The sequence below is a fragment of the Nothobranchius furzeri genome, chromosome 9 (assembly GCF_043380555.1).
Source record: "Nothobranchius furzeri strain GRZ-AD chromosome 9, NfurGRZ-RIMD1, whole genome shotgun sequence".
In the NCBI taxonomy this organism is placed as follows: Eukaryota; Metazoa; Chordata; class Actinopteri; order Cyprinodontiformes; family Nothobranchiidae; genus Nothobranchius; species Nothobranchius furzeri.
The window spans coordinates 43,794,313-43,820,689 of NC_091749.1; the positions used below are offsets into that span (position 1 = coordinate 43,794,313).

The window sequence follows — 26,377 nt, forward strand, 5'->3', positions numbered from 1 at the left end:
CCGGCGCGTTACAGTGATCACGTGAACCGCGTCACTCAAGCCAGACTGGGCTGCTTCCTCTCCCTAGCTCCGATGTCGGAGGGGTTCGTTCTAGGAAGAAATGGGCTCTGGCAATGCTCGGATTTGATCGTTCAGAGATCCCATCAGTTGAGGCTGTGAATGGCGCCAAAACAGGACCCTAAACCTAAATTTCAAGAAGGTAGGTACCGATGAACGACGGCTGTTAGCATCCGGAGGGGGCGGGTTTGTTATTGTTATTTACTCGACAGCAGCGCTTCACCGCTGCCTAAACAATGTGATTCAAACATCACCAGGGAGGCGGAATGTTCTGGAACAGGACACATCACTGATGCTCACATTAAATACACGTTTTTAATGAACGCGCGTTATTGTAGCTTACCACGAGTATGTGGAGCCTTTGTGGTCATCTGTTTATGTTTGTGTGGTTTTACCTGACAGGTGAAAGAGTCCTGTGCTTCCACGGGCCACTGCTCTATGAGGCTAAGGTACTTGTTAACACTTAGTTAATAAACGAGTGCAAACCCGGCGCCAGCTGAGTGTTTTTATTTGTTTTCCAGTGTGTCAAAATCAACATAAAGGATAAGCTGATTAAATACTTCATTCACTACAGCGGGTGGAACAAAAAGTGAGCAGCTTCATTTTCGTTCTCTGCTGTTTAAGCTTTTCATTTCTACGATGCCAACAGAACGGTTTGTTTTTGTGTTTCAAGGTCTGTCATTTGTTTGTCTTGCAGCTGGGATGAATGGGTTCCTGAAAGCAGAGTTCTCAAATATGTGGACAGCAACCTCGCCAAACAAAGAGAGCTTCAAAAGGCCAACCAGTGAGTGGTTGTGTGCAGGATCGGGAGGCTTCACGAGGCTTTCATGTTGCAGCTCGTCACCAATTCATGTCTTCATGCCTTTTTCTTTTGCAGGGATCATTATGTTGAGGGAAAGATGAGGGGTTTTGCACCAAGCAAGAAGATTGCTGCTGTGCAGCAGAAAAATGTTGATCTGTAAGTTTACAGTTTCATTTCCCTTCTCCAGTGAATCATGTTATAAGCTGATAGAGCGATGGTTTTCTGTGCTGGATGATGATAGCAAAGTGGTCCAGAAGAATGTGTAAAGCTTCTGTAAGCTCTTCAGAAAAGACAAGTTCACATGGATTTATCACTCGCTGATAGAGGTGTGTATTAGCAAGAATCAGATATACATACTTTCATGTCTAGGCGCAAACTCGAAACACGAAGTGTTCAGTCTTGTATGTCCCTAAACAGCAATGGTATTTCAAGATGGCGCATTACCATGGCGTGTCGACCACAGTTTATGTATATAAAAATGTCAGATTTCTAGGTAATAGGAGCATTTAGAATATACTTTGGTGAGAAATATTAATGAAAAAGGACACATGAACTGTTACTCAGGATGTGTGTGTAAAAATATTACACGCTGTGCCTTTAACATGGGAGTTAATGGGAACTTGCTCCTTTCAGCCCCTAGTGGATGTGAGGGAACTACAATTGTTGTCACTTTGACTTTGACTTTACTTTTTGGCCCTTGGTCACAATATCCACCTTGTTCGTATGGCCCATGAGGCTTTGCATGACAGATATACACTCAACAAAAATAAAAACGCAACACCTTTGTTTCTGCTCCAATTTTTCATGAGATGGACTTAAAAGTCTAAAATTCATTCCAGATACACAATATTACCATTTCTCTCAAGCATTCTTCACAATTCAGTCTAAATGTGTTATAGTGAGCACTTCTGCTTTGCTGAGAAAATCCATCCCACCTCACAGGTGTGCCGCATCACGATGCTGATCCAACATCATGAGTATTGCACAGTGTACCTTAGACTGCCCACAATAAAAGGCCAACCTAGAATGTGCAGTTTTGTCTCACAGCAAAATGCCACAGATGCCACAAGCATTGAGGGAGCGTGCAATTGGCATGCTGACATCAGGAATGTCAACCAGATCTGTTGCTCGTGCATTGAATGTTCATTTCTCCACCATAACCCGTCTCCAAAGGCGTTTCAGAAAATATGGCAGTACATCCAACCGGCCTCACAACCGCAGACGCAGCAGGTTCTGTCTCAAGCTGGTTTTGGAGAGAGGTTAGGACCCAAGATGCAGAACCAGATAAACGAGGCAGGAGGTGGAAGAAACGTAAAAAATCCTTTATTAAGGAGTAAATCCAGAGAACGCAGGGCACCAAAAAACAAAATCCAAAAATCCTATTAACTAAACCTAGAGATTCCAAAAACACGAGAGACCTAGAGATTCTAAAAGCTAGAGAGGGGGACGAGACGAGGTTGACACAAAACAATTAACCAACAACACACTGAGACGCAGACAGGGTTAAATACACTGGGGCAGGATGAGAGGGAGATGAGCTGCAGGTGTGTGGGGAGAGAAACCTAGTGAAAACAATTAACTAATCAGGGAGAGGAAAATAACAGGACCTAAGAATAAAGACAAAACCTAAAGACAAGAGCAAGATAAATAACTAATGATATAAGGAGGAAGGAGAACTAAAGAACCGGTGGGGAAAGAAACACACTAAAAGAGACTAATAAATGAAAAGCTGAACCTATGGGAAAAAACTACAGAAAGAAAAACTACAGATGTGTGACTAAGGGAGACCACGGGAGCACAGGACCTGGGGGGATATCTGAGGAGGGGGAAAACCTAGAGGGGCTGCAGATCAGGGGACACATGAGGAAGATGCAGACAAGGACACATGAGGACGCTAGGAGACACATAAGGAGAATCTAGAGAGGGATGGAGAACACAAGGAGACACATGAGGGAGACGCAGACACAGACCATGACAGGTTCACCTCCAAGATCGTGTGAGACCAGCCACTCAGACAGCTGCTGAAACAATTGGTTTGCATAACCAAACAATTTCTGCACAAACTGTCAGAAACCGTCTCAGGGAAGCTCAACCGCATGCTCGTTGTCCCATCGGGGTCTTGACCTGACTCCAGCTCGTCGCCGTAACAGACTTCAGTGGGCAAATGCTCACATTCGATGGTGTCTGGTACGTTGGAGAGGTGTTCTCTTCACGAATGAATCTCTGTTTACATTGTTCAGGGCACATGGCAGACGTGGCGTGTGTGGCATCGTGTGGGTGAGCGCTTTGCTGATGTTAATGATGTGGATCGAGTGGCCCAAGGTTGGTGATGGGGTTATGGAATGGGCAGGCATCTTTTATGGATGAAGAGCACAGGTGCATTTTATTGATGGCATTTTGAATGCACAGAGATATCGTGATGAGATCCTGAGGCCCATTGTTGTGCCGTACATCCATGAACATCACCTCATGTTTCAGCAAGATAATGCTCGGCCCCATGTTGCAAGGATCTGTACACAATTCTTGGAAGCTGAAAATGTCCCAGTTCTTGCATGGCCAGCATACTCACCAAACATGTCACCTGTTGAGCATGTTTGGGATGTGCTTGACCGGCGTATACAACAGCGTGTACCAGTTCCCACTAATATCCAACAACTTCGCACAGCCATTGAAGAGGAGTGGACCAACATTCCACAGGCCACAATTGACAATCTGATAAACTCTATACGAAGAAGATGTGTTGCACTGCATGAGGTAAATGGTGGTTACACCAGATACTGACTGTTTCTGAGTCCCCAGACCCCCAATAAAGCAAAAAACTGCACATTCCAGGGTGGCCTTTTATTGTGGGCAGCATAAGGTACACCTGTGCACTACTCTTGATGTCAGATCAGCATCGTGATGTGGCACACCTGTGAGGTGGGATGAATTACAGTACTCAGCAAAGCACAGGTGCTCACTATCACACATTTAGACTGATTTGTGAACAATGTTTGAGAGAAATGGTGATATTGTGTATCTGGAATGAATTTTAGATCTTTAAGTCCATCTCATGAAAAATAGGAGCAGAAATAAAGGTGTTGCGTTTATATTTTTGTTGAGTGTAAGAAACTTTTGTTTACACTGAGTCTATGCGACCCTTTTGCGCTCTTTTTATGGGCTTTTAGAGACGGAAAACGTGTAAACATCAACTGTCACAGCTCAAACGAGACAACATTACTCCTGCCTACTGAACCAGAGAGGTGGGAGGATGATCTTGAATCTGACCAAAGCTAACATGCAGTAGCCTTTTAGCTACTTAGCTACAGCGAGGCAATAAAAAAAAATCAGAGGCTTATTGGTACCTACAAAATGATAAGATTGGTCGTGTTTTGTTGAAAGAGGTGGGACACAATTTTATTTACTTAAAAGCAGACATTGAGCTGAGTCAGAGCCTTAAATCCGTCATCACTTAGACTGGGTTTTAGTTTTAGCTTCTCTGTGGAGGGGGTGAACACTGCACCGATGTTTGCAGCCACACTCTCTCACTCCGAGGTGCATGTTCCAACCATTGTCCTTGTAGCCACAAATTCTGTTTTCTCTGGTTGTTTGGACAACCTCGAACATCTTCCCAAGCCATTCGAGTACATTTCTTAGGGGTAAATCTTTTTTAAAGTCAAATGTTCAAATAAACTGCTACTAGCACTGAAACATCACCATGCACACCAATGGGTATGTGTACTACTTCCGGTATCCCACCAGATGTTACTTATATCATCGTTTCTCCATAAGGAACTTGGAAAAATAACGTGGATAGGTGAAACAATACGATATATCGCAATACCGAAAGCCAGGTGATATTTACGATGTTTAAGACTAAATTTGATTGGAAAATTCAGGCCAGAAGACTCCAAGACACACCACATGTGATCTCAGAATGATGGTAGTAAAAAATAATCTGCTGCCACCTAGTGGTCAGAGTTTAACATCTCAATAAAAAACTATACACTGCTTTAAAGATATTGCAATCTTTTGGTGTGTTGACATTTTCTTCCATCCCTACTCACTGATAAAATGCATTAATGCTTTTAAAACATGTCGGATTTCTAGGTAATATTACGTCTCTGTGGTAAATGCAGTTTTACAACTTATTTTTCTTTTAAAGATCCCCTTTGACTGTGTTTATATTTCTTTTGTTGTTTTTTTCCTCTAGGAAAGTTAAAAAGGTAAAACAGAAAAGTAAGTATGATTTTGTTTATATTATGGTCTTTCTGGGAACGTCGTTCATATTCAGGACTGCTTATTTCTGACATAAAGAACAAATAACAGCAGTAATTATTCACAATTGTTTGTAGCAGAATGAAGCAGCACAGCTGGAGAACACACGTGAATGTGGGATTTAAAGGGCCAGTTTATATCAAAGATGATTGGTATGAGTTTGGCATCATGAATAGATTTGTGATGATTTATAATTGTTCCTGTTTGACATGCGGTAATGTTTCTTCTTTAATAATAGATGTGTTCGCGTTAAGAACAGGCAGAGTGATTTAAACCTGCACATGGGTGAGAAGTAAATGTTGCTTTTCAGCCTCTAAAGAGAATCACGAGTGTTTTAGTTATCACGCCATGTGGATTTCATTTCAAAAACTAATATTTCATAATTATAGAAGCAGTTTTCTAACACTTTTTTCAGTTTTTGGCAGCACACCTTTTGAGTCTGAGTGAAAATCAAAAGCTTTAGTTTATTCTGAGAGACAGAAGAGAATGTTTATGTCTGTTTACAGATTTCTTTCCTCTTTTCTTGGTGAATCGATTAAATTGCAGACTGTGCTGTTTCTATTCATTTCCCTCCCATCTTTAAACACGTCGCCTCCTTCCGGGCCCTTCTCAGTAAAAGGTTTCATGGTGATTTCTGACACTGAAGCCTCAGAAACTGATCATGATGCATCAGTCTAATTTATTTAGATCAAAAATGTGTCTCATGGTTATTTAAGTCATTTAGAGTTGTAGCAAAAATGTGAAAAATGACAAAGATAACAGAAACAGCAGCCTGGAATGATGCAAACTACAACAGGAAGTAGTTTTCTAGACTCTTTTTCACCTGTACCTTCGCTGATTGTCTCTGACGGTGTGTTGTGCAGCACCAGGGCCGGGGGAAGGAACCAGCAGTGGAGACGCTCCCCAGCCCCCCCGGAAGAAGCGGGCTCGAGTTGACCCCACTGTGGAGAGTGTATGTATCTTTATTATGGAGCTGGACCGGGCCTCGGCAGAACCTGGGTTTTTCTGCTCTAGTTTTCTTCTGTGTGAAAGCATTTGGTGTTTGACTCTGGAATAGTTCCTGTGGCTGTTCGACGCTGCCTTTAATGCCTCGCTTGAGGCTAACAGTTCATGTTAGAGCTCAACAGGTGACCAGCACAACTACAGCCTAGCATAGAAGCCTGGCGGCCGTCTTGAAGCTCCGTCTAGCTTCGGGGGTTAGCTCACTTAGCTAGTAGCTACATTGGTTCATTTGCTCCCACCTTCAGCTACACCTCTTCTCCCAATTTTAGATTGTCTGGGCGTGACGAGATGTATGACACGGCTAAAATGGCGGTGGTGAGAACCGCTCATTTTGATTTATTTAAAGGGACTTTATGGAGTTTTGAATTTTTATGCTCGCGATTGCCCCCTCTGGCCAAAAGCGTAACTGCAGCTTCAATAGTAGGCTCGTGCATGAGGCGCACATGCTGCACGTGCACACTCCTTAATGAAAAAGCTGAGACGAAGCTCTGTGAAGCTGACGGGGGTCAGCTTCACAAAGCTCTGAGAGCTGACAGTCCCTTGTGTGTGTGTGTGTGTGTGTGTGTGTGTGTGTGGCCCAGAGGACAGAGGGCAGGAGAACGCGCAGCTAATTAATTAAATAATTTGGTTCTGTACCTTTCTCTTCAGCACAGCCGACAAAGGTTTATGATGGGTCAGTCCTCCTGCATGCTCAGATCATTCCCTTCCCTTGCTTGAAAAATTGTTCCAAAATGAAAGTTGAACCCACATCTTTTTTATCTATGAATTGAATGCCATTTGGCGAGTTTCAAATAAAAATTTGGGCATGTTACTGCAAAAAAATATACCATTAATGTAAAAAAGAAACTCTAAAAAAACTGTGTTCTCCCTCAGAATCGAAACCAGGTCTCCTGCACGAGAGTCTAACGTCTAACTAGATGAGCTAAACCACCACTGACGTTTTCGGTATCTGTAATATTTATATCCTTGATGACAGCTAAAACAACGTTCAAAGAACAGTTCGAAGCGAAAATGGCTATTTTGTTGCTAATTTGCAGGGAATATCTAGAAGAAAGTAGCTAAGGGTCCTCAGAAATGTAGCTAGGTTCATCACTAGGCGTTAGGAACAGAGACAAAGTCGCTGAGTTGGCACTACCTCACTCTCTGCTGCTAAAGCTACGGATAGCAAACGCTACAGGCTATGCCTGAGCGTGAACGTGCATGAAGCAGCCTGCTCGACCCGAGCAGCTCTCTTTTTCTGTGATTTTACAGAAAAACAGGCAATCACAGTAAAAATGCCAGGGCTCATTCTACAGGACCAGGGCATTGCAGGAGAATGTATGAAGAAGACATTTATTATTTCTATACATGTTTTAGCTGTCAAACTTCCATAATGCCCCATTAAATAAATGAGAGAAAGGGATGTTGCTACGTCCAATAATGTCTATGTCTATGGCTTTTACCCAGCTCAAGAGCAACATACTGAAATAAAAATGAACAGGATCGTGATCAGGTGATCTGAAGGTCTGTGTTTAGTCAGCTTATCCTTTCAGATCTCAGACATTTAGTCATTTTTGTCCTGGCTATTATTTTGTCTTTAGCCTCGATTAAGCTTCAGCAGGTGAATTCATCCCTGATGAAGCCTCTTCTCTCTTCTGTGACACAAGTTAAAACACCAGTAAGTGTTTTATCATGTCCTCCAGTTGCACATGGTGTTTGATTCAGGAGGCTTCATGTGCTCGTTGTGCTTTAAGTTGCACTCGTTGGTTAAATTCTCGTTTTGAAATGACCTATTTGTGTCACAGCAATTACACTTTATCCTAAATCCTGATAATCATGTAGCGCTGTACTATGTTGGACAAATGTTAACCCTCTAGGGTCCGTTAGAGCTCAGCTCCTGATTATGGGCTGGGCAACTATTCACTGGGAAATGTTCACAGCTGCTTCCAGAGTCCCACTCACACTAGAATGATGGATTTGATGGAAATGATGTTTTTATCCTTTTACAGATGGATCTGTGGCAGCATTATTAGTGATGCTATTTAAACTGAGTGCACCCAGAGGCTTCAAACCAGCAAACAGCTCCCCAACCCCTTACTGAAGTTCTCACACTTGATCAGTTAACCCGTGTTGTTGTTTAGCAACAAGCAGCATTTAGCCAATCTCATTTATTTAAGGAGGCATCAATAGATTATTTTATTATTTAGGTATTCTGGTTAAAAAGTGACCGTGAAGATTGTAGAAACTGTTCCTGGTTTGATCCGCAATAGGGACGTTTTGTTATTTTCCCCTAACCCGCACCACCACATTTCAGTTCAGTTTAGCTAAAAATGAGAAGTTTGTTTGTCCCAAATAAAAATACACTAATTACAGGCTGGAAGTCAGATTTAAACAGTAGCATTTTCTTTCATTTGCTTTAATTCCCAAAAATGATTCCACTATAATTCTCTTTATAGCTGTTGAACCCCCCCTCCCATTTGTGTGCGTGTCTAGGAGGAGATGTTCACCAACCGTGTGGAGGTGAAGGTGAGGATCCCTGAGGAGCTGAAGCCCTGGCTGGTGGATGACTGGGACCTCATCACACGACAGAAACAGGTGGGAAGAGAAAAACAACGTTTCATGTCCTCTGGAGGAAAACCGGCTCCACAGTAAACAAAAGTCTACCAGAGATGAATAAACTGATTAAAAAGTTTTACACTCAGTGATAAGAGGAACCAGCGAGACAATTAGTGTGAAAATCTGCTCAAGGTAGGGATGCACCGATCAGGTTTTTTGCTGCCGATCACCGATACCGATATCAAAGAATGCTGATCACCGATACCGATCACATGGATTGGCCAGAAATTTTCTACAACATTATGAGTGCTACAAACTACATAATCTGGGAATAAAGGAAATGTAACCTAATCTAAAATGGTCTGCTTTGATCTATTTTGAAAACTCCGATCAAAACCGATAGGGGCGCTATCGGCCGATTGGGATCAAATGCCGATCCATCGGTGCATCCCTAGCTCAAGGTTGTGTTTTCTGAAAGCAAACCGATCACAGCTGAGTTTTTCTAATTTCACTCACTTTAGAATTTGAGCACAACACTAATCAGACAGGAGAAGATGATGCAGAGTAAAGAGCACAAAAATATCCACAGTCACAGTGTTGAGGAAACGCATCATGTTTCAGCTATGTTTAAAAAAAATCAGGGTAACTTTCTCAGTGGCCTAGTGAAATGAGTGTCCGCTCTGAGACTGGGAGGTCATGGGCTCAAATCCTGGTCGGGTCATACCAAAGACTTTAAAAATGGGACAGCTTTAAGGGGTTGGATTGGAGGGTTAAACTGGGATGGGATGGGTCTAATGGGCTTCCATACATAGGAGCTGCACAGTATTGGCTCCTTTACAGATGCCCCAGGGCAGCTGTGGCTACCATGTAGCTCATCACCAATGTGTGAATGTGTGTGTGTGTGAATGGATGAATGACACTGTAGAGTAAAGCACTTTGGAGTCCTCTGACTCTGAAAGGTGCTATACAAGTGTGAGTCATTTATCATTAATGTCAGATCTGTAGAATTAATAATTAACTTTATTAACTTCAGTAGATCCTGGCAGACAACATGAAGGCTAAAAGACCTCAAAAAGTAACACATCATGTCCAGTCTTGCTCTGGAGGAATTCTGTATCTGAAACATTTAAGTGAAGATGCTTCTTATCAGGTGCTTTAATGGTTAATCTCACTTAAATGTGAGGGTAGAGATATGGTGGTTGTCCGCAGCAGGACACAATCTTGTTACTAACAACGGTTTCATTTGTTCTGTTAGACGAAAGCAGAACTTCCTCTAAGTTCAGCCCAGACCCCGTTAACCCACCTGTTACTGGTCTACTACAAACCCAGAAGGTCTGATCAGAACAGCTATCAGTCTTGCTAGGAGGGAAGTGGGTTCTCTTTAAACTTTAAAGAGCAAGTCACCCCCTACCAGAGTCTTACTCCACTCCCACATTGTGTTTGAAAAATGCAACAAATGCTGTTGCTTGGCAGACTAATAGGGCGGAGCCGCTAACACACACACACACACACACACACACACACACACACACACACACACACACACACACACACACACACACACACACACACACACACACACACACACACACACACACACACACAGGCTCTTAAAGACATTGTGACATCATAATGTACCAGCTACCGTCATAGTGTACCTTTTAGCCAATAGCGATGGCAGATATAAATTCAAATGCAGTGCAGAGTTTTTACCTGAAGAGGATGCAACACTCACAGTTCCAGGCAGAATATTTAAATTTTAACTAAAATGCACTAAATTGCCAAATTACTGACTACATGTGTCTACAGCACGATTAGACGCTCATTTATATAGTTTATCAGCAAAATAAGTTAATTTGGGGGTGACTTGCTCTTTAAGGTGTCATTGTTCACACACACACACACACTGGTGTGATGAAGATTGTCCTCCGCATTTGACCCATCCCTGTGGGGAGCAGCGAGCTGCAGACACGGCCACGCTCAGGAACTATTTGGTGATTTAACCCCCCAATCCAACTCCTTAAAGCTGAGTATCAAGCATGGAGGCATTGTGCCCCATTTTTATAAAGTCTTTGGTATGACCCGACCGGGATTTGAACTCCGATCTCTTAGTCAAAGGCTACTTTGAGGTCAGACTGCAATGATTCGGGAAGTCCTTGGAGCTCCATCTCAGACTCTACTGGTCCCAGGTAGCTCATTTCATCCTGACAGTAAAGCTGGAGACAGATGGACTGAGTACGGCTTGCACAGGTCACCAGAAACAAGCCTGTCTGTTCTCAGAAAAATGAACAGCTGAGGTTAGCTGAATTTCATCTGTACAGATCTTGAGCCTTTTGAGGCCGGAGTGGAGATGTGGGCTCAAACGCCTCATCCCAGGGGGGATGATTTTTGTGCGACTACAGGGCCAGAGCACTACCACTTTTCACCAAAGTCAAAAAGGGAGCTGCTCTTCCTGTCAGCTGGAGCTCGGTCCACTCTGGCTCATGCAACTAGAAAATGAGTCCAACCACTCAGATCGGAATGGGTGAAGGAGAGACAAATGAAGAGGTCATACAGAGGACACATCCTACAGTCCTCTGAATTTAATATGTCTTTTTTTTTCTTTTTTCATTTTTATTCTGAATTTCATCTTTATTAAAAATAAATACCAACATAATGTGTCACGTGTCTGTGATTATGCTTCCCTGTTCTGGCCAAGTATAAACAGATTTAGTTATTTTACATACTGTTAACTAAAATCTTCTTGCCTTTACAATAACTGTGTATATTAAAATTAAAATAGGAGCACATTTTTACATTTATGATTCAAGTAAAGCATGAATACATACTGTAGTTATGCATGAACTTGACCATCAAACCATTAAGATGTTCCCTTGTTCCCAACAGTTGTTTCATTTGCCGGCCAAGAAGAGTGTGGAGATGGTCTTGGAGGACTATGCAAACTACAAGAAATCAAAAGGAAACTCTGACAACAAGTGAGAAACACCCCTTTATGTTCTCTGAATGTCAAATAATAGAAATGTCACAATAACGTCCAGCTTCACTGCGTGTGTCCGCCTTTACCTGTCATAAAACGTGTTTTCCACATTAGTCTGCTCGGTTTCCTTCTGTGGAAGGATTTACGAGCAACGTTAAAGCTCTTTGGAGCATTTTACACAGGATGAGGCTTCTTGAGCACATCACGCGCAGTTGCCTCAACTGTAAATATACATCCTGCACAAGTGCACTAGAACAGCATTTCCAGGGTCTTTTTGTTATTGTTTCCACCTGTCACTGAAAATCACTTTTCAGATATCTGTAATGGAAAATATCAACAGTAGCTAATTGTTCCAGCGGCTCCCGGAAACGTAACCCAGACGCCAAACTAATGGAGCACTTTCCTGAAACAACCATGTGATGCAAAACTGATGGTGGTGCAAACATTTCTAAAATAATGTTCACATGCATGGCTGTGAACTTCTTTTTGATTGGAGCTCCTTTAAAATGGCAGCCATGAACATGGAAGTTGGGTTCATTTGGTCAATCTCGTCACCGTTTTAGCTCCTATACACTATCCAGTTGGTTTCACAACCGATGTTTACAATTTGAAACAGCTCCTAAGTCCTAAATTACACAGCAGGTCATGCAACTGTATTAGATGCACATTCCTATTATTGCGTATTTGAATATTAAGCTATTCCTGCAGGACATTCTCTCTAGATGTACCGGAAGTCCTACATTTTTGCTGCTGGTGATATTTAGGCTTGTAAATAACCAAAGACTTTGATGTAATTGGTCAGGTAATGCAAAAGTAGCAGCATTGTAAAGGTTCATAAAATAACGTTTTACAAAAGGGCATCAAATCACTTTGACCTTGGCTGCACTTAGACTAGCCGGTAGCTTATCTGTCCTGCAGGATATAAATGCTAAATCTCAAAACAGAGGCCATGTACTATGACTGATCAATTTAACAATCATGTATCTACTTTGCAGTGGTAGTGTGTGCAGCAACAACCTCACAAGTATTTATACTCAGCTTAGAAATTATTTATCAGACCGACTGAGCTTGCACTGACGGCCGATCGCCGGACACACGGCAGCGTTTGAAGCAGATGGCAGCTCGTTAACCAACTTCCACAAACAATTAAGATGCATTTTCGCCTAATTTATTCACTGACACCGCAAAAAAAAAAATCTGGTAAATATAACACACTCAACCTGGAGGTAAGTGGAGAAAATTTAGAAAGTTTGCAAACATATATTGACGAAGTTTTTGAGTTTTTTGTCATGGGACCGAAGAAATCAGCAGCTGAGACGGAAACACCTGGGACCAAGAGGAGCCGTCCCCAGGACTTGCCCGAGGCCTCATCTCCCCGTAAGGATGTCCTAGATTTACTACAATCCATAGATAAATGGCTTCTGGGATTTGAGGGGCGACTGCATCTGCTAGAAGTGCTTCACAAGGAGTTCCAGGACCTCCAAACATCTCTGGAGTTTAGCCAGGAGCAGGTGGAGCGGCTCGTGGCTGAGAACACGTCTCTGCGGGAATCGGTTTCCTCCTTGACTGCAGGATTTGATCTGATCTCCCAGGACAACAAAGCTCTAAAGGAGACGGTTCTAGATCTCCAATCACGCAGTGTGATAGACAACCTGGTGTTCGTAGGCCTTCTAGAGCAGACTGGAGGAGAAGCGGAGGATTGCGAACAAACCATCGATAACTTTCTCCACACCCACATGAAGATACCTGAGGAAACGGTTAAAAACATCACCTTTCATCGGGTACATCGCCTTGGAGCCAGGAGAACAGACAGCAGAAGACCTCGTCCCATCATGGCTAAATTTGAGCACTTTAAGCAGAAAGATCTTGTTAAAAGCCGTGGGAGGGAGCTTAAAGGTAAAGACTACAGTGTTGATCATTTTCCTAAGGAAATTCTGGATCACCGCCAAGTTCTCTTCCCGCTGCGTAAGAAGTTCATCCAGGATGGGAAGCTGGCTGTGATCTCCGTAGATAAACTGTTCGTGGACAGTAAGATCTACAAAGAACGAGGAGTAACAGACTGGCTTTATTAGACAACATCAAGTACAACTTTATTATTATTAACAGCACTCACTGGGTTTGAACATGTCAGGATTTATAGCTGCTAGATCCATCTAGAAATGTTCACCTGTTCCTTCACCACCTCACACCCACAACACTTTCTTTTCTTTCTTCCTTCTTTTTTCCTTTTCTTAACCTTTATAATTCCTTCCTTTCCCTGTTTTATCTGCTTCTGGATCTTTACATCTGCATGGCACAATTAGCTTCTTCTTTTTCTTTCCACACCGCAGCAACACGTACACACACACACACACACACACACAAACACACACACACACACACACACACACACACACACACACACACACCTAGCTGGAGGGGGACATAAACACACACACAAAACTGGAATAATAGACCTATGGAAATTATGGTGGGGAGACTGAAGGAGCACAGGACCTGAGAGGGAATATCTGGAGGGCTGAAGACCAGGGGACACAAGAGGAACACAAAGAGACACAGACCATGACAACCAGCTATCTCCAAATTTCTCTTATTAATGTTGATCTCACAATAATTTGTAAAGCCCTGGCAAAAAGATTAGAGAAGGTAACCCCCTTTATAATACACCCTGACCAAACTTGTTTCATTAAGTGTAGACAGTCATCCACAAACTCGTGTAGATTACTTAAAGGGGTATTATGGAAGTTTGACAGCCAAAACATGTATAGAAATAATACATTTCTTCTTAATACATTCTCCTGCAGTGCCCTGGTCCTGTAGAATGAGCCCTGGCATTTTTATTGTGATTGCCTATTTTTCTGTAAAATCAAAGAAAAATAGAGCTGCTCGGGTCGAGCAGGCTGCTTCATGCGCGTTCACGCTCAGGCATAGCCCTCCGAACCATTATTTGAACGTTGTTTCAGCTGTCATCAAGGATATAAATGTTACAGATACAAAAGACATCAGTGGTGATTTAGCTTGCCTTGTAAGATTTTGGGCTTTCGTGCAGAAGACCCAGGTTCAATTCTGGATGTGAACATTGTTGTTTCAGAGGTTTTTGTTTTTTTTACAAAATGATATATTTTTTTACAGTAAGATGCCCAAATTTTTATTTGAGACTCACCGAATGGCATTCAATTCACAGATAAAAAAGATGTGGGTTCAACTTTCATTTTGGAACAATTTTTAAAGCAAGGGAATGGAATGATCTGAGCATGCAGGAGAACTGACCCATCATAAACCTTTGTCGGCTGTGCTGAAGAGAAAGGTACAGAACCAAATTATTTAATTAATTAGCTGCTTGTTCTCCTGTCCTCTGTCCTCCGGGCCACACACACACACACACAAGGGACTGTCAGCTCTCAGAGCTCTGTGAGTTTCGTCTCAGCTGTTATTTTTGTTAAGGAGTGTGCACGTACAGCATGCACGCCTCGTGCACGAGCCTCCTATTGAAGCTGCCGTTACGCTTTTGGCAATCGCGAGCATAAAAATTCAAAACTCTGTAAAGTCCCTTTAATTTGATAGATTTCTCTTACAGTAGAAACATAGAAACTTGTATATTATCTCTAGATGCAGAAAAGGCTTTTGATAGAGTTAACTGGAAGTTCTTATTTGCAACTTTACATAAATTTGGTTTTGGGAACTTCTTCATAAACTGGCTACAAACATTATACAATTCACCAACAGCACGTGTCAGGACAAACAACCAACTATCAGCTAGCTTCTGTCTTCAGAGGGCGACCAGGCAGGGATGCCCACTCTCCCCCTCACTGTTTACTATTTTTATCGAACCACTAGTGGCAGCAATTAGGCAAACAACAGATATTAAAGGGATAGTGTGTAAGAAAATAGAACATAAGCTCAGTCTTTGTACTCTTTCTCCAGAATTCTCAATCCTCTCTCTCATTCAATATAACTGATAAACTCTTTTTCAAGAGTTTCAGATTACTCTATAAACTGGTTAAAATCCACAGTTCTACCAATTAATTTCTCATTTGTCAATTTGCTTAATACACAATTGGAGTCAGGGAATATCACAGACCTGGGAATTAATGTCTCTCCCAAGCTGGCAGATATAACCAAACTAAACTACATCCCACTTTTAAAGAAAGTGGAAGATGATCTTGCAAGATGGAAATCCTTACCGATTTCACTCATGGGGAGGGTTGCTACAATTAAAATGATGGTCTTACCCAGAATAAATTACTTATTCTCGATTATCCCAAACAAACCACCAGCTGACTGGTTTAAATATCTGGACTCCTCAATTACTAAATTCTTTTGGCAGGATAAACCTCCACGAATTAGCTTAAAAACGCTTCAGAAGACCAAAGACAGAGGAGGACTGGATCTACCCAACTTTTATTATTATTTCTTAGCCAACAGGCTGCAATATATACCAAGATGGTTGCAAGATAACCCACTAGATGAGTCCTGGTTAGATATAGAACAGACACTTTGCAATACGATAGAGCTTTCAGACTTACCATTTATTAGCTCAAGCATAAGAAAACATGAAGGCTTCAAAAGTATTAATATCAGCACCTCTCTAACAGCATGGTGGGAGTATCTAAAAATGACAGAGTCTTCACTAATACCATGCAGACGCACACCTATCTGGAACAATCCTGATATTTTGCAAAATAACAAAATGATTAACCTTCCGGACTGGAAAAATAAAGGAATCATATACCTGGAACAAATATATGAAGGATTGGACTTCATCCCATTTAATATAATAGTCTCCCAATTTGGAATAGATAAGAATAGCTTTTTAGAATATCACCAAATTAAATCTGTAGTCAAACAAAAATTTAAGCTAAATTAAATTGAATTACAAACACCACCAAGGGTATTTGACTTCTATCATCTGAAACCCCCCAAACTACTGTCTAAAGTATATAAGACACTGTCCAAAATAGACGATAGAATAGCAATCCCTGTTGAAAAATGGGAGGTGGATCTATCAGTCAGCTTTGACCAGAACTTCCGGTCCCAAACTTGTTTAAAACTTTTAAAATGATCAGACACCCCAATTTACAATTACTTCGGTACAAAATTCTACACAGAGTACACTATACAGGTCATCGGATGTTCAAGATGGGGTTTGTGTCATCTGACATCTGTACACACTGCACAAACATTCCTGACAATTACATTCACACACTGTGGTCCTGTCCACCTGTCCAGGAATTTTGGGGTAGAGTATGTGAAGATCTGTCGAAGTGTCTGACATGTCATATCCCAACTTCCCCCTCTCTTTGTTTGCTGGGAAACCTGGACGATGTCCCGATTGAAACATCTTTGGCTCACGTGGTTCTGACTGCCATATGCATCACTAAGAAAACTATCCTCTTGAATTGGAAAAATAGAGATACTCTCTGCATTAACCAGTATAGAAATCTTTTGTTAGATCATATTACACTTGATATAGCCTCTGCTTCCACTTCAAATCAATCTCTCTGGGCTCCTTTGATCGGTTCCATCACATAGCGATAATGGGGGACCAATGATATTGTCCTGCAGGATGATGCGGGTGAGGGGGTGGAGGGTCTGAGTTTGGAGTATCCGGACGTTCCTTGGAGGTGGGTTCACTGGGGGTGTCTGGGACTGGGGGGCTGTTGCCCCGCTCTGGAGGTGCTTGGGTTGCCTCGGGGGGTGGGGGGGTGTGGGGGGTGGGGGGGGGGGGTGGACTGCTGGCGGTTGTGAGTGGGGCCCCTTGGAGGTCTTGGCGGCGGCCATGGGTCGCTGCCTGGCAGCTGCATTGCCCCTGGGTGGGGGGCTGGGGGTGTGGGGGTGGCTGGCCCCGTGTGGGGATCTGGGTGGGGCCTTGGGGGTCGGGTCCTGACATGTATGCTGCCGGGAAGAAGGCAGGAACATGCAGCAGTGCCTGGCCCGGGTTCAGGGGCCTCGGGTAGACCTTGGCTCCTCTGCTGTCCCATCGCAGGGGAGGGGGAGGTCCAGGAGGGGGAGGACCCAACCTTACCTGGGTGTCCTATGTCTTATATATTCTCGAAGTTGTACAAATGCAGGGATGGGTGTAGATATTCTGCTGGGTTGGTGCCCTCGGACTCCGTGAGGCTCTGCAATGCTGCTGCTTTGGGCCCTGGCAAGATGGGCTGGGGTCTCCATGCCCTGGTTAGCATTTTGACAACAGAGGCACCTATTAGGGCCAGTGGGGGAGCTGGCTCCCTGGAGGGCTAAGCCCAACCAGCCATCTTCCCCATCCCCACATATTTTTCTCCTCCTGCTCCCTCACATCATCACACAAACATGCAGAAAGGACCTTGGGGGTGGACAAGTCAGGGAGTGTGGGTATGGACCCCATTTCTGCATTCCAGTGGCAACCTGCCCCCAATTTTATTTGCACCTTAAACACTTCCACCAACGACATTCCACGCAAACACACACTTAGGGCCTTGGGAGTGAGCACATTCAACGGCAGTTGGCAGGGGGATTTCTCTGCCTCATGCCGAGTGCTGGTGCCCACTTCCAATTTTAAACTGCACTTAGACACCGAGGGCTGTGGGTGCAAGGTGGGTGGTGTGGTGGCATCAGCTGGCATAGGCCCGACAAAGCCCACACTGCCCGCTCACCTCAGTCATGGAATACACCTCATCAACACACACTAACACTATATTGGAGCAGGTGGAGGGAGACTAGGGGTCTTAGCAGACTTCTGTTGTTGCTTGGCTTCCTGGGGCTGGAGGCTAGGAGGGAGATCTGGCCGTCTGGTCGGGGTCTGGGGTGGTGGGTTGCTGTGCTCAGCGTTGGGCAGGGGAGCCTGCTCATCAGCACCCCAGCAGATAGGGTCATACTCTGGGAACCGGTAATGGTTGTACCCCATGTGCAGCAGTACCTGGACCAGAGTGAATAGGGTGTGTATGGGGAGCATGAATGGGTGTCCAGCGTACATTTTTTAGGTCTCTGGTTGTATGTGTGTGTGAGCATGAGGGAGGGAGTGTATGACTGTGTTTGTGTATGACTGTTTATGTCAGGTAGGGCCGTTGACTCCTCCCTTCTCTTGGGACTTCCTTTGATGATATAGATCTTCGTCTCCCCTCCCCCTGCCACACCTGGTGTGAAGTGCGGTGCCTTGGTGGGTCTGAATGTTCGTGGCTCCCGGGTCAGGGGGTTTAAGATTTTTGGCGTCTGCCTGATCAATCCCCGTGGCTGCCTGGTGGGGTCTTGGTCCCTGGGCTCTGCTGGGTCCCGGGTCGCTGGGTCCTGGGCTCGGCCGGCTAGGGGGTGGGAGGCTGCGGGCGAGCCTGTGGGCTTGCCGCTGATATCTCCCGGGACTCTGCCGGCTGCTGGTTGTGGCCCCCCGGGGCAATCCTCTGCGCCTCTTGAGGGGGCAGGGGCCTTTCTGGTTGCAGTCTCCTTGGGATTCCAGTGTTCTGGGGCAGCACCTGGATCTCTGGGGCTTGGAGCCCCCTCTGTCTCCTGCACATCTGTGGCCCCTCACACTCTCTATTGGACGCTTTTATAGAGAAACCTTACATAAACAAGCGCATGTACACACACAGGTGCTCACATGGTGCTCTCAAAAGTATGGGCTTGGGCACGTTCAACACATGCCTTAAGGCTGTCGTTGCCACTAAATGCACTATGATTTATTATCGTGTGATTGTTCAGTTAAACAATGTTGATTGTATATTTCTTCAAGTTGACGCAGTGATAACTTGCTCCCGTTGAATTGTTGTGTGTCCCATTTTCTTTTTTCTCTTCTTTCTCTTTCTGCAGGTCTAGAAGCAGACTCTTGTTCATTATTGTTTATTTTTGTGGAATAGACATATACAACACCAGCATAGACATATACTACATCAGTCCAGACGTATACTACACCAGCATAAACATATACTACACCAGTATAGACATATTGTAGACCAATACAGACATATACTACACCAGCATAAACATATACTACACCAGTATAGACATATTGTAGACCAATACAGACATATACTTCACAGCATAGACTTATACTACACAGCATAGACATATACTACACCAGTATAGACATATACTACATCAGTACAGACATACTACACCATCATAGACATATACTACACCAATATAGACATATACTACATCAGTACAGACATATACTACATCAGCATAGACATATACTACACCAGTACAGACATATACTACACCAGCACAGACATATAACTTCACCAGCATAGACATATACTACACCAGTACAGACATATACTACACTGCATAGACATATACTACACCAGTACAGACATATACTACACCAGTACAGACATATACTACACCAGTACAGACATATACTACATCAGTACAGACTGTTACGGTTGCCAGTCTGGCCAGGGAAGAGCAGGAGCCAGGATCACCCAGCTCTGGTGAATCAGCCTGACAACGCCCCTCATTCTCCTCTCTCCCAGCCTGCTGAGGAGCACAGCTGAGCTGAATCTCCCTGATCACCAACACCTGTATAAAAAGGCTGTGCCTTCAGCAGTCTGAGAGGCAGCAGTGCAGGGGTTCTGCTGTTCTCCAGGTTTTGTGTAGTTTCAACCCCTTTTCGTTTGAATTTGTTTGAGTTTTAAACTTTGGTTGGTTTTAACTCTTAGTCAGAAGTTGAGGATGATCCAGTGGGATCTTTTGTGTGTTTGGGTTTTAAGGTTAACTTTGTCTGTGGCTATTTTACTGACCTCGGTTTTAAACACCTTCCGTTGTGGTAAAGCTTTTAAAATAAGTTTTTACCAGATGTTTTTAGTCATTAGAATGTTTTTAGCCTTTTATCAACTTCAGGATTTTAAAACACCTTTGTTGCGGTAAAACTTTTAATATAAGTTTTTACCAGGTGTTTTATAGGTGTAATGTTAACCTTTTAGAGAAATCAGTTTTGCTTGTGTTTTTAATACCTTTTTGTACAAATAAACCCATTTTAAACTCCGCCGCCAGTTCTTATGTTACCCCCATCCTTCACATTTTTACCAACACATGTCGGGATGTAACACAGACATATACTACACCAGCATAGACATATACTACACCAGTATATATTACACCAGCATATACATAGACTACACCAGCATAGATATATTATACTACATAAGTATAGACATATACTAGACCAGTATAGACATATTCCACACCATTACAGACATATACTACACCAGTATATAATACACCAGTATATACACAGACTACACCACCATAGATATATTATACTACATAATTATAGATATACATTATACTAGACCAGTATAGCCAAACTGCTAAAGGAAAAATTGCAAAAGGCTTAAAATGGGGGTCTGATGTAACTAATATTATCTAACATTGATCAGTTCTGTTGCAGTCACACGTTTCGCTAATGTCTACAGCTCTATGAAGAGAAGAATAGAATAGATAACTTTATTTGTCCGACACCAAAATGGTTACAGAAATTTGTCTATAACGGGTAAGATAGTGATTGGTTATAACACAAAGTCACACTTTAAAGGGACTCTAAGGAAGTTTGAAGTTGTTATGCTCGCGATCGCCACTCAGGCCTAAGGCGTAACTGCAGCTTCAAAAGTAAGGTCGTGCATGAGGTGCGCATGGTGTATGTGCACACTCCTTAACGAAAATAACAGCTGAGACAGTCTCTTGTGTGTGTGTGTGTGGCCTGGAGGACAGAAGAACACAGCAAATTAATAAAAACAATGGGGCTCTGTCTCTGCAGCTGCACTTTCTCGTTGGCCGGCCGAACGTGCTGTGTGTGGGTGTGGTGGGGGTGGGTGGGTGGCCCGGGGGACAGAGGACAGGAGAACGCACAGCTAATTAATTAATTTGGTTCTGTACCTTTCTCTTCAGCACAGCCGACAAAGGTTTACGATGGTTCAGTCCTCCTGCATGCTCAGATCATTCCCTTCCCTTGCTTGAAAAATAGTTCCAAAATGAAAGTTGAACCCGCATCTTTTTTCTCTGTGAATTCAGTGCCTTTTGGCGAGTCTCAAATAAAAATTTGGGCATCTTATTATTGTAAAAAAAATATCATTAATGTAAAAAAAAAAACTCCAAATAACAAATTATGTTCACACCAGGAATCAAACCCAGATATTCTGCTTGAAAGTCAGACATCTTACTAGGTGAGCTAAAGCGCCAGTGATGCAGAAGCTATCTATAACGTTTATATCCTTGTTAACAGCTGAAACAACGTTAAACCAAAGTACGGTTCGTAGTGAAAATGGCTATTTTGTTGCTAATTTGCAGGAAATATCTAGAAGAAAGTTCTACAGAAAGTAGCTAAGGATCCTCAGAAATGTAGCTAGGTTTGTCACTAGGCGTTAGGAACAGCGACAAAGTCGCTGAGTTGGCACTGCCTCTCTCTCTGCTGCTAATGCTACGGATAGCAAATGCTACGGGCTATGCCTGAGCGTGAACGTGCATGAAGCAGCCTGTTCGACCCGAGCATCTCTCTTTTTCTGTGATTTTACAGAAAAACAGGCAATCAGTAAAAATGCCAGGGCTCATTCTACAGGGCCAGGGCATTGCAGGAGAATGTATGAAGAAGAAATTTATTATTTCTCTACATGTTTTGACTTTCAAACTTCCTTAGAGTCCATTTAAAATGACTAAAACATCCCTCTGTGTAGAGACTCTGTGATCCAATTAGAATCATAAATCTCTTTTCTTATAAGAAAAACATGGAGGTCACTGGAGATTTTTCTTCTTTAAAATAATGGAAAAAAATCTGTGATTTTCAGCTGCAAAATCAGCACTTTTCATCATATTTCAGGATAATACTGGAGATTGATGATCAGCTGTATTTTCACAGGGAGTACGCTGTAAATGAAGTGGTTGCAGGGATTCGGGAGTACTTCAACGTCATGCTGGGCACTCAGCTGCTTTACAAGTTTGAGAGACCTCAGTATGCAGAGACCTTGGCTGAACACCCCGACATGCCCATGTCCCAAGTGTATGGAGCACCACACCTGCTGCGTCTGTTTGGTAGGTGTTGGACACAACATCCAACTATTTAACTACACCACATTATACACAAGTAACCCTGATAATCAATGGATGAATTGTGTATTATTAGCAGTCTTCTTAAGTTTGTTCTTAAAAATGCAAAAAAAAATTAGCAGCTTAACTAAATGACTGCTGGCAAACCTTAAATTATATCGCAATTTGTGAAAAACACTTTAAATGGTATTTTTCATCATAAGTTTGTGAGTTACTGAGAATGTGGAGTGCATTAATTTACTGAATCTGTTTGGATTTTGTAAAAGAAGAAAATATGTTTTATGGAATCGAAATGATCTTGAACAATGAACACTAGAAATAATCCCAATGGTAGCATAAGAGCCCAGGAAAATGTGTAAAGAGCTCCGAGATGAACTTCAAGCTCAAGAAACATCAGTGTCGGATCGCACCATTCATCGTTGTTTGAGCCAAAGTGGGAGACAATGAAGGAGAACGCCATTGTTGAAAAATCAACTGGAGCAGTTTGCTTATGAGGAGTGGGCCAAAATACTTGCTGTAGGTGCAGAAGTCTCATTAACCCTTTTTACAAGACACACCAGGCTGGCAAATATGTGTGATATTACAGCAGCGGTGTGTCTTAATAAACGCGCCATGCCGCCATGGTGTTGCGTGAATTTTGTGGCATTTTTTCTGCCTCGCTTGGTAGTAATATTGCTGTAATTGACTGTCTTATAAATGGCAATTGCGTCTTGGCGTACCAGAGGGAGGTGTCATGATGATGTGGGGAGTTACTCCCGAACTCTGGCTGGCAACTATATTGAAAACAAAAGTAAGCACGTACCGTAAGTTTAGCTTTTTGAACAAAATCAGCTGAGACAGCAAACTGGAGCACTGCAGCACTCCTGGGGCTTATCTCAGTTATAGCTGGAGCTCAGATCACCAGAGACTGCACAGGAACTGATGGGGACAGACACCTTTTGAAGTGGCTTGTTTAAAAATCTTAAGGATCGCAGCTTCAATCGCCCCCATAACCCCTTCATGCTGCCATCGCCTAATCTTTTATAAAAAAGGACATGATTGCGCTACATTACTGCAACGGTCTGACCACTTATAAACGACCTAAGGCTCTCTGATGCCGCTAAGGCGCTGCGGCAAATTGACGGCATTGTTTTGTAAAATTGGCTATTGACAGTTACAGAAATCACTTGAATGCAGTGATTGCCTCAAAATGTTGTTCAACAAATTATTAAGTTAGAGGCACCATCATTTTTGTCCAGGCCTGTTCCATGAGTTATTTTTTTTATATAATTCATTTGAAGCATGGTTGAAAAGCAATGTCTGTCTTTCATTGGTTACATTTCATATAATTTTTATTTATTATTACTTTTGTCAGATTCCAGTTATTTCTGTGACCATTGTGGGTTTTTCTTTCATTGACCAAAGAGTACCAACAATTAATGTCCATGCCTGTACATTTAACTAAAGCAGAAAAAAATTATATATATATATTAGCACATTGATGAGTGATTAGACTTTTGAGCAAGATTTTTTTATTTTGTTGTGTTTTTCAACTTTTTTTCTTTTTTTAAACAGCGTCTTTTACTAAGATGTTTAAATACGGGTTTTCCTGGAATGCTTGGTTTAAACTGTTGGTAACATTTTAGACTTAAATAAGCTGTATCTTCATTTTAATCTGGACTTTTTTCTTTCCTTTTCTACGTGTTCTGTCCTGCATGAACAGTCCGGATCGGCGCCATGCTGGCCTACACGCTACTTGACGAGAAGAGTCTGGCTCTGCTGCTCAGTTACCTCCAGGATTTCCTAAAGTAAGCCACCAGAGACTCTGTGACATGTTCCGTTGATTCTCAAATGACCCGTTTCTTCCACTTTCACATTAGTGCAGCCACGCTTGCTGAAAATGCTTTAAAACAGAAACCATGAAATCGATTTCCTGCTCCAGAAAGTGTTTTTGCTCTGATGGACAACATGCAGCATCGTATGAGTGCAGGCAGGAACGGTCGGTTGTATTGGTGCTTCAGAAAGAATGCCTGGATTTATAGATGATTCATGTCAGATCAGGTGTAATATATACGAATATAAGAATATAAAACTGATTATTGGTCTCATTAAACAAGAAGGTTGATTTATTATTTAAATCATAACATTTAAAACAGTTTTCCTTTTTTCCTCTAAAACCGATCCTGTGCTGCTGATGCCCTTTTAACTTTTAGATTCTGGGTAAATGAATCCATTTCATTTATACAGAGCCAAATCTCAGCAAAAGTCGTTTCAAGGCACTTTACAAAGAAAACATTCCTATTGAACCTGCTTATCAGTGCATTGAGTTCTGCATAAAAAAACTCAGAATGACTGATTATAAACAGAAATAAGAATTAGAAAACGGTTTTTCAGTGAACCACATCTTTAAACAAGTCATTCACTCAATTCTCTGACTTAATTTATTTTTTCACAATTTAGCTGAATAAACTTGTTTCTGTAAGCTGTCTCCAGCAGCCCTTTCCATCTCGTTCCACAGTGACACCGTTTCACTTCATCTTCAGGTACCTGGTGAAGAACTCAGCCACCCTTTTCAGTGCCACCGACTATGAGGTCGCACCCCCAGAGTACCACCGTAAAGCCGTGTGAGGGCTCTGAGCACACCACGGCACTGCCTGTCAGGCCTCCAGTAAAAACAACCTTTCCTGTGATCCCAGTGCAGACCTGGAGGAGCTTTTTTCACTTGAACTGTCCTGTTTCACCCCAGAAAGATCTTAGGAACTTGTCACAGTGAAGAGACAAACAAAAACAATAAAACCGTTTTTTAATGGTTTGTCTCCCTTATTCTCAACCTTTTCATTTTTATACCACTTTGTTTGAAAAGAGGAAAAAAACAGTTCATCGTTTTGACAAGCAGCTTTATAGTGCTCTAGCGTGCTCCAGCCGTGGTGCTAGTTACTATTGCATGTGTGTAATTATTAATCTTTATTCTGCCTCATGGTTAGAAAACCGTTATTACATATTTTTTGTACTTTGTGCATTTGTATCCATTTGGAAAATATGTTTCTACTCATCTTTTTATCTTTTATTGATTTTCTGGTTGACAGCTTGTAAAGGATTTGTTGTTTTTATTGTTTTTAAAGATGGATTTAACTAAATGTGGCTCACCGATTAATATTAATAGACCGTCAGTTACTTCCTGCTGCCTGTGAGCACTTAAAACATCAAAGACTTATGCTCTTCTTTTTCATCTGGCATGACAGTGAGCTATCACATCCATCTTTCATGTACATGGGAGTTCATTAAAAATGTTCTGTGTGTTTAAGTCATGAATGTAAGCCTCATTATTTATGTTGAGACAATAAACGTTTAAATGTTAATCTAAGTTTCCTGGATTATTTAGGACTGTCAGAGCACATAAAACACTACATAAATACTCTACAGACCCTATGTTCTTATCAATAAGTGATTGTGAATGAATTTTTAAACTGTAAACAGTGAGTCTGGTTCCTTACTGTCACCACCCATGACAGCTGGAGTCAAAATGATCAAGCAATTAGAACCAGGGTAGAACTGTTTAAAGCAGCACGATGCTTTTCATTTGAAAATATTTAGGCCAATTTTTCCATTTCAGTGTATCTGAAGCCATAAAAGTGCTGAGTTTAAAAGTCTGGATTACCTAATACTTGTGTCTAAATATAGTTGAAACTGTTAATAAAATAACTATGGGTGAGCTTAATTTAATTCCTCACTCGTAAGTTTTTAATCTTTAA

The 26,377-nt window shown here is 42.3% G+C and overlaps 1 protein-coding gene across 2 annotated transcripts; it reads left to right on the forward strand.

The window, feature by feature from the left end:
- Positions 1–25,984, forward strand: LOC107381744 (mortality factor 4-like protein 1). Of its 2 annotated transcripts, none has more exons than XM_054732302.2 (12): positions 1–199; positions 460–506; positions 579–646; positions 755–841; positions 935–1,015; positions 5,052–5,077; positions 5,980–6,068; positions 8,591–8,692; positions 11,540–11,628; positions 22,459–22,631; positions 24,349–24,433; positions 25,144–25,984. In XM_054732302.2, exons 1-12 carry the CDS (start codon positions 160–162, stop codon positions 25,214–25,216), a joined length of 960 nt encoding a protein of 319 aa, XP_054588277.1. In that variant the 5' UTR covers positions 1–159; the 3' UTR covers positions 25,217–25,984. The 2 variants fall into 2 exon arrangements, with proteins under 2 accessions (XP_054588277.1, XP_015809072.1); XM_015953586.3 differs by having other exon boundaries at positions 3–199; positions 25,169–25,984.
- The last annotated feature ends 393 nt before the right edge of the window (positions 25,985–26,377 follow it).